Source organism: Lissotriton vulgaris, chromosome 6, assembly GCF_964263255.1.
Source record: "Lissotriton vulgaris chromosome 6, aLisVul1.2, whole genome shotgun sequence".
NCBI classification, from domain to species: Eukaryota; Metazoa; Chordata; class Amphibia; order Caudata; family Salamandridae; genus Lissotriton; species Lissotriton vulgaris.
Window position 1 is genome coordinate 12,133,005 of NC_141694.1, and position 9,604 is coordinate 12,142,608.

A 9,604-nucleotide genomic window follows, 5' to 3' on the forward strand; every position below is an offset into this window, starting at 1 on the left:
GCTGCATCAAGTGCAATACTTAACAGGACGTGGGTAATATTGTATATTTTCCCTTTGTTCCAAGTCATGATATGGGCTTTGGTGTGTGTTTTTAAAACCTACACTCTTGTTTTCTTTCATCACACAGGCTATTTAACTGTGCTACACAGAGACTGATGTGGCAATCAAAAGAGTAAAACAAACATTTAAGGAATACCTCTGGAAATCTTGCCAACGGGATGATTGTTCCTTCTCACTCACTAGCAGGGGTTCCATTTTTCCTTGTGCCCAAAAAGACAGGTGGTTTCATCCATGTATCGACAACAGAGAGTTAAACAGTCAACATCAAGGAACGATATCCCCTTCCTGTTGTTGGTTTGTGGGACTCAGTGTTTTGCCAAATGGGTTCTAGGGGGAGCCTGTCATCTCCCACAAATAAAGAAGGGGATGACTGAAAAACAGCCTTCATAGCACCATTTGGACATCATGAATGCAGAGCGATGCCCTTTGGCTTTGTAATGCACCTGTCATTTCTCAAAGTTCTACCGGCGCCCATCTGGTCAGGCATCATGAATTAATATCATTGTTATTTGCAAAAAATGTTAACTAAATTGATTAGGACACAACACCAAGGGCATGAGAAGGATGTTCTCAAAGGACTTTTTGGGCATATTTATTAAGACTTTACCCCGCTGTGAAGTCACTCAAAGTGACTGTTAGAAGTTGGGCTGTTGGTTGACAGGGGTGTAAGTCCTGGTCAAACAACAGCTAAAATCCCTTAAACGGTGAGCTAAAAAAAGTCACTAAATCTACCTGTGCTTAACCCTGGGTAGCTTGGCACAAAAAGCATTCAGCTTTAACTTAGAGGCAATGTGTAAAGTTTTATGATTTGATTTGATTTATAATTGATAAAGTGCAAATGAATGCCCGAAGGCTTCTTGGCGCTGCTCAAAACAGATACATGATAAGCAGGGAGACAGAGAACACTAATCATGCATGAAAATCCTGTTTTTTTATTTTTCCTAAACTTTAATACGGTGGTGGACTATTTTCAACTCCAGAGGCAGACAGTTCCAATTTGGGCCATACGACGGACTAGGCTCCTGCCTCCCCAGGTAGCCAATCTGTAGGTAGGAACTACCAAATCGCTAGGTAGGCTGGAGCAAAGATTCCTTCCTGGAAGATACCATTTGAAACTGTCTTTTAGGAATGCAGGGCCAAGGCCATGCAGTGCTCTCTAGGCTGTACATAGGCCCTTAAAGACTATCTATTTACTTACAGGTAGTCAGTGCAACTTAATGATGGCTTGAGAGAATGAACTGTATCTGGGATCTTCAACAGTATACGAGCTGCATAGTTTTGTAGAACATGAAGTTTATGCAAGGACTCTTTTGGCAAATTTTGATAATGACCATTGCAATAGTCTATTTTAGCTAGAACTAGAGTAATAATAATGGTCTTTATCATATCAAAGGGTATGAATGGATCAATTTGTACGCAGGGCAAAAAAGGAGCTCAAAGTGACGCTGTTCACTTGTGCTTTGTATGATAATCGGTTGCCAATCAGGGCACCTAGCTTTTTTGCCTTCTGGACTGGCACTGGCAGGGTGCTCAGTTCCTTAAGTTTTAGGCAGTTTTGGCCCATCCAGCATCCAACTGCACTCATACAGCTACAGAAATTCTTGCCCATATCTGGGCCATTATCAGATAAGGAAACCAACATTTGATTGTTGTCAGCATAAGAAACTAACAACAACCCACATTATTTGATTAATACTACCAGGGGGGGTAACGTTTAGATTGAACAACCTTGGGCTCAAAGAGGAGCCCTGTGGGACCCCACAAGGCACCATAAAGGGTTTAACAGTCACAGACACCAGCAGATTTATCTACATCTAGCACTCTATTCGTGCCACAAAAGTGATGTAAACCACTACAAAATGTTTATTTTTATACTTTACTTCAGGTTTTGTGCTGAACAATAGCCTGAAAGTAGCACAAACAGAACCAGTTGCTTCGAACACATCAGTGAACACAAATGTCACTCATGTTTACAGTACAACATACATGAGAGAAGACAACTGTACTGTAAAAACTATTGACATTTATGTTTCAAAGCACTTGGTTTTTCTTGGAATCTGTTTCTTGTTTGTATTTGAGGGCCAGATTCCAGGTATTTTAGAGTACGGGAAGCTCCTGTTTTGGTTTTGCTACATTCTGTGCTGTTTTGCATCAGCGTGGCCTCCCATGGGTCGTACATGGGCATTCTCGTGCAATCATCCATGGTTTTGATGCAAAGCCCTATCTACCAACAGTAGAAAAGGTTTTGTGCCTAAAAATGAAAAAAAATTGACAGTGGTGTTAACTTGGAGAAATGCTTTTTTAAAGTTTTACAACTTTGGAAGTGTGCTGTACGGTGCGGCATGCATGCAAAGTGAGAAATGGTTTAAAGTTCGTCTAGACATAATATTTTGTGCTGGAAGAGCTCCCGTCCTGAAGAAAACCTATGTAGCTGCACTGTCCTGCTGTCTCAGGCAATACAGCGCCCATGAAGTTTTAGTAAATAAACCTCCCTGAATCAGAGTGGATGCAACCTAAAAAATGTAAGGTTAGTGCATCTGGCCCATAAAGTCTTATTTTAAAGCGGTCGTGTTAAAATGCCATTTCATCCATTTACTATCACTGCAGGAGCTGGAGAGGGACCTCTCACGTGCTGCATGTTACGCCTGTGTGCTTTAGTCATTACGCCTGGCCTGAGGAAGGCCATCCTCTACGTACCATTGCACTGCTAGCAGAAACTAAGGGTTTACCAGTAAACCACAAGCCTTTGAGAGATGAAGAAAATACTCAGACCTCACCTGTCAATGCAGCTCAAGGCCACAGCGTAGGCAGAAAGTTTGGGGACGTGAGTTGAGTCAATTGGCATAGAGACCACTGTTGTATTTTTAGACAGATTTCCAATTGTTATTTAGTTGGGAGATGGCTCCCGAGGGTGAGTAAAAGGGAGTGAAATTTACGTGGGGTCTCATCTGCATGACAGTGTTCGGGATTGGCAGCAGGGTAGAGGGACCAGCAGAGGCACTTCAGGGCTCAGGCACCTCGAGGTGCCCTGTCGAGTTTCTCCATCATTCTGAGTGGTCCCAGACTCTGCCACTCCACCATGGCTGCCTGCGTAGAGAATTCACTGTACTTAAACCCTCCTGAAAACCCAACAAGAATTTGTAACTGTCCATTGTCTGGATCCCAAGTGCTATCATTTGCATTTTGACTACCCCTTTTATGCAATCATCCTTTCTCTTCTTATTTTTCAGTTTCCATCGACGGAGTTGAGTGGAATGATGTCAAGTTTTTCCAGCTAGCGGCACAGTGGCCTACTCACGTCAAGCACTTTCCTGTTGGTGTCTTCGGCTACACAAAGTGCCCATGACATCCTGCTGCATGTTGATTGACACAACTGTGACAAAGCTTCAAGGCCATAGAATTTGGACCAGCAGTGTTTGACACCAGCATCAAGTCCTCTTTTAACGCATGGAAGGGACTTCAGCATTGGAGAGTGCGTTCAACAAAGACCTGCGTCGTCATGGAACAAGACTGTATGACCTGGGAGGATGCTTAACCCTGTGGACAGAGTGTACACTGTGTGACCACTGAGAAACGTCATTCTAGTGAACTGTTATCCCAGTCTGACCCTGAGTACTAAGACTGCGCAAGAGTAGAAACAGAGTCCTATGTCTTGACAGCTGTCTGACGGTGCAGTCTCTGATGTGAACATCCTGTGACGGCACTGCCTCTGATGTGAACATCCTGTGACAGCACAGTCTCTGATGTGAACATCCTGTGACAGCGCAGTCTCTGATCTGAACATCCTGTGACAGCACAGTCTCTGATGTGAACATCCTGTGACAGCGCAGTCTCTGATGTGAACATCCTATGAGACCAGTCTCTGATGTGAACATCCTGTGAGACCGCAGTCTCTGATGTGAACATCCTGTGAGACCAGTCTCTGATGTGTACATCCTGTGACAGTGCAGTCTCTGATGTGAGCATCCTGTGACAGCGTAGTCTCCGATCTGAACATCCTGTGACAGCGCAGTCTCTGATGTGAACATCCTGTGACAGCGCAGTCTCTGTTGTGAACATCCTGTGAGACCGCAGTCTCTGATGTGAGCATCCTGTGAGACCGCAGTCTCTGCTGTAAACATCCTGTGACAGCGCAGTCTCTGTTGTGAACATCCTGTGAGATCGCAGTCTCTGATGTAAACATCCTGTGACCGCGCATTCTCTGATGTGAGCATCCTGTGACAGCGCAGTCTCTGATGTGAGCATCCTGTGACACCGCAGTCTCAGATGTGAACATCTTGTGACAGTGCAGTCTCTGATGTGAACATCTTGTGACAGTGCAGTCTCTGATGTGAGCATCCTGTGAGACCGCAGTCTCTGATGTAAACATCCTGTGACAGTGCAGTCTCTGATGTAAACATCCTGTGACAGTGCAGTCTCTGATGTGAGCATCCTTTGACAGTTCAGTTTCTGATGTGAACATTCCGAGACAGCGCAGTTTCTGATGTGAGCATCCTGTGAGACCGCAGTCTCTGATGTAAACATCCTGTGACAGCGTAGTCTCTGATGTGAGCATCCTGTGAGACCACAGTCTCTGCTGTAAACATCCTATGGTAGCGCAGTCTCTGATGTGAGCATCCTGTGAGACCGCAGTCTCTGATGTAAACATCCTGTGACAGCGCAGTCTCTGTTGTGAGCATCCTGTGACAGCGCAGTCTCTGATGTGAGCATCCTGTGACAGCGCAGTCTCTGATGTGAGCATCCTGTGACACCGCAGTCTCGGATGTGAACATCTTGTGACAGTGCAGTCTTTGATGTAAACATCTTTGTGACAGTGCAGTCTCTGATGTGAAGATCCTGTGACAGCGCAGTCTCTGATGTGAGCATCCTGTGAGACCGCAGTCTCTGATGTAAATTTCCTGTGACAGCGCATTCTCTGATGTGAGCATCCTGTGAGACTGCAGTCTCTGATGTAAACATCCTGTAATAGCGCAGTCTGATGTGAGCATTCTGTGAGACCGCAGTCTCTGATGTAAACATCCTGTGACAGCGCAGTCTCTGATGTGAGCATCCTATGAGATCGCAGTCTCTGATGTAAACATCCTGTGACAGCGCAGTCTCTGATGTGAGCATCCTGTGACAGCGCAGTCTCTGATGTGAGCATCCTGTGACAGCGCAGTCTCTGATGTGAGCATCCTGTGACTGTGCAGTCTCCGATGTGAACATCCTGTGACAGAGTAGTCTCTGATCTGAAGAACCTGTGGCAGCGCAGTCTCTGATGTGAGCATCCAGTGACAGTGCAGTCTCTGAGGTGAACATCCTGTGACAGCGCAGTCTCTGATGTGAACATCCTGTGACAGCGCACTCTCTGATGTGAGCATCCTGTGAGACCGCAGTCTCTGATGTAAACATCCTGTGACAGCGTAGTCTCTGTTGTGAACATCCTGTGAGACCGCAGACTCTGATGTAAACATCCTGTGACAGTGCAGTCTCTGATGTGAGCATCCTGTGAGACCGCAGTCTCTGATGTAAACATCCTGTGACAGCGCAGTCTCTGTTGTGAACATCCTGTGAGACCGCAGTCTCTGATGTGAGCATCCTGTGAGACCGCAGTCTCTGTTTTGAACATCCTATGAGACCGCAGTCTCTGTTGTGAACATCCTGTGAGACCGCAGTCTCTGATGTAAACATCCTGTGACAGTGCAGTCTCTGATGTGAGCATCCTCTGACAGTTCAGTTTCTGTTGTGAACATTCCGAGACAGTGCAGTTTCTGATGTGAACATCCTGTGACAGCCAGTTTCTGATGTGAATATCTTGTGACAGCCAGTCTCCTGCCTGGCAAATATATATTTTTTCTCATCAGAGATTGGAAGCTCCAGACATCCTAAGCCGACCCGAGCCAGTGTGACACAAATTAATCCGTGGTTGCACCTGTGATGACACGGAGACCTCACACAGTGGGGACAGGATGGCATGCCAGACATCAAATGTGCCACACTACAATAACTGTTACTGCTAGAGTATAAGACAAGAACAAAGTAGGCTAAAACAGCTCAACTCATCAACAAGACCCAGAGAAGAGGCTGGCATCACCCGGTGGTGGGTCCAACGCCACTGTGAAACGATGCAGACTCTACTGATGCGGATTTTGTCACAGTGACCTGAACACGCTGGCATCCTGCCTCTCAAAGTGTATCCCTTGGTGGTGTGTGGACCACCATCCCAAGTCTTAAGTACCTGTTTGTTGACATTGTGTACAGTGTATTTGTTGCCATCACCCCACATTCTGACTGTCAGTGTACATACAATCAGTGAATGAACGTCACTGTCTAGCAGCGACAGCCAACAAGTGTCGAGCCAATGAAAGCTGGACTCTCTCAAGGGTGCTTGCGAGGGGCCGGTGCAGTGAAGCACCAAATCCCTACTGGAGATGCAAGAGGGATGTTCCTCGACTGTCCCCTCACAGGGGATCGTCATCTGATACGGGATGACGTTAAATTCATGGTCTGGCACTGAATCTTCTACACGAAATGGAATCTGAAGTCGAGATCAGCTGCCAATTTGTAAAACTTTAATTCTCACAATTACAGTTTTCCATAATAATGTTTATATATTTTTTTAATTGAAGCATCTAAATTGTGACTACGTTTTTGTCAATACCGTCACTGTGTACCATTTCTAAATACATGGGTCTGTGAGAGTTGCAGGTAAGGGTAAGAGAAAAAGAGCGTCTTTTCAGTTAATAGATGGCATTGTTTCTCCCTCCCCTTGCACTGGCACTCTTTAGACAGTCTTGCACTACACGCTGCCAGGCTGTGTTCATGATGTGAAGCATAGGTTTTGTGCTGACATAGGTTAAACCTTTTCAAAGTTTGTATGTTTGCTGTACAGTATGGAAAACATGCAAAGTTGCCCTAGATTTTGAAGAAAAGCAAACTTTGGTACAACGTTACACCTGCTTTTAAGTGCCACAAATTTTGGCTGAAAGCCTGGTTTACCATTTTAGTATTTATTTGAGACTTTTATTTTACAGTTTTAGAGAACATATTACAACAGTTGGTGGAGTATAGTGTATGAGAGGTTGTACATGTGAAAGCATACCTTCGGCCATCCAGCACTTGATGTCTTGTCAAGGTCCCCCTTCAGTGAGAGACATTACTCCAATCTGGCAGGCAAATCAAACCGTCAGTTAAGACTAGATCCCACCCCTCCCCGGAGTCCATTCATCATGGTCTACCATTTTATTAGCTTGGGCTATTTTTGCATCAACAGCGATGGGTGGATGCATGGAAATTGGTCATGCGCCACTCTTCATAGACTTCCTTGGCTCAGCTCTATTGCAAGGCTGGTCGCATAGGAGCTGCCATGTACCACTCGTCGTACACTTCCTTGGCACAGCTCTACTCCATGGCTGCTTGCATAGAAACTGCCTTGTACCACTCGTCGTACACTTCCTTTGCTCAGCGCTACTCCATGGCTGCTTGCATAGGAACTGCCTTGTACCACTCATCGTACACTTCTTTGGCTCAGTGCTACTCCAAGGGTGGTCGCTTGGGAAGGGTCATGCACCACTCTTCGTACACTTACTTGGCACAGCACTACTTTGTGTTATGTAAGGGCCAATGGCCAACGCAAAACGTGTTTTGTCCTAGAAAATGAATCCAGTTAGCGCCAGGTTTGAATCACAAAAAGGCTACAAAGTGTTAAGGACACAAAGTGCTTGTAAATCTGGCCATGATATCTTGCTGATGAGCCATGCCAACCCTCCTTATGGATCAAAAGTGCTTTTAAAATTTGTGTTGTAGGGTTGAAAAGTTAATTATGACTCCATTTAAATTAATGGACTTTAGTACTGCGGTCTCACAAACAGGGTTTACAATTAGCGTCTCCATGTCATTGCAGTGTTTATACGAGTGTAACAGGGTGTAGTGTTGGGTGTTGTGCCTGAAGTAGAGGTTCAATGCAGATGATAGTGGGAAATTATGAACTCAGACACCATTCTGTTTCTCAGGAACCTTCTGTTGTTTTTGAATCTCTGTTGAATGGCAGTGTTTGTTTGTTTTTCCATTTCTAAAGGACTGGCGCTGTCCATTATACAGATCCCAGTAGCCGTCTCACTACTGACCGAAATTATTAGGAGGAAGTCATAGGCACAAAGTAAGGTACTTTGTTGTGCCACTGGAGAAGGGTAGTCTTTGCATAGTGACACAAAGAAAAGAATGAACAAGAACATGGTATACGTCTCAGATGTTACAGACCAGAGAAGCACATAGAAAAAGTGTAAACACGTAATATTGGATATATCGAAAGCAAGCAGTTCATACAAAGAGATTGTAAGAAGAGAAAATATTTAAGCGGATGGAGGGAAGAAACTTGCTTTATACACACAATGCTAACGGAATAAAAAAGGAAAGGGAATATGATTCCAAGTGATCCTACCACCCGAAAGGAGAATTGTAGCCAGAAGTGGAGACACACATTGTTGCACTCGCGGCTTGATTACATACTAGCTGTCTGTGAAAACCACAGTTCCGATAAAGAGCTAGAACGCTAACGGAGTCCAGAGAATGTGCAAGCACTGGCAGCCATACTTGAATCCTACACCTACCTGTGCAACAGGCTGCATAGGTCACGCAACGGGTATGCATATGACAACTAGAGGATGTCTACCAAAAAGATTTCTTGTCCTCACCTTAATCAGTTATATACCTGCAAAACTGTGTTCATCTAAGAAGGTTGTATTAAACTGTGAAATCCATTAGAGTCTTAAAATATCTGCTGTTTTGTTCAGATAAGCATTTATTTTAAAAAATATGTATTGTTTCTCTTAGTAAGCAGTATTTATTTTTAATGGTCTGACTATGTTGCAGTTTGGAGATGTCTTAGCAGGTAAACTGAAAATGAAGTATTTGCAAAGTTTTTAAACTAGAAACATCCTTAGTGTCCAATAGCCAAAGGAAGCACAAATGTGATGGTTTATTTTTTATATTTGTGGACATACATTCAACATATTAAAGTACCAAACAGAACTGTTACATGAGCTAATATTCAGTTGAATGTGGTGTAAAGATCGTCAAAGTAACAGGCAGGTTTTTCTTTAGACAACGGGAGAGAAAGCGCTTGTTGCTTTGGTTCAGAACTACTGAAATTAGTTTTGATGAGACATGAAACTAATTTAACTCCCTAATGTTGTCATAGCAAATCAGATTTTATTTGTACACTTTTGCAGTGTCTTTCATGCAAACACATCACCAAAACTTTTTTTGACAGCGTCTTAAAAGAACTAGGAAACAATTGAAATAAAGAGAAATAAATGGAAACTAAAAGTGTTCTTTTAGCTAAGATTATGTCCCATATCTTCAGCAGACATGTCATAGTCACTCACTTAATAGTAGCCCCTCTCCCAGCATAAAATCGAATTACTGCTTCCTGCACCTCAGACCCTTTTCACTCACCTCCTTTCCCAACCTCCACTAGGAATTCTTTACTCTCTACCGCACTAATACACTCCCTAATCACAGATCGGAAAACACTGGATTAATTCCAATTCTTCCCGGAAAACAC

The 9,604-nt window shown here is 44.1% G+C and overlaps 1 protein-coding gene across 1 annotated transcript in view; it reads left to right on the forward strand.

Moving 5' to 3' along the window:
- Window positions 1–9,339, forward strand: part of LOC147706698 (phosphofurin acidic cluster sorting protein 2-like) — an 825,692-nt gene extending 816,353 nt beyond the window's left edge. The window contains exon 24 of the mRNA XM_086925834.1: window positions 3,291–9,339. Coding sequence (XP_086781960.1) covers window positions 3,291–3,406 — 116 coding nt within the window. The 3' untranslated portion in view covers window positions 3,407–9,339. The remainder of the gene's footprint in view (window positions 1–3,290) is intronic.
- Window positions 9,340–9,604: the final 265 nt, after the last annotated feature.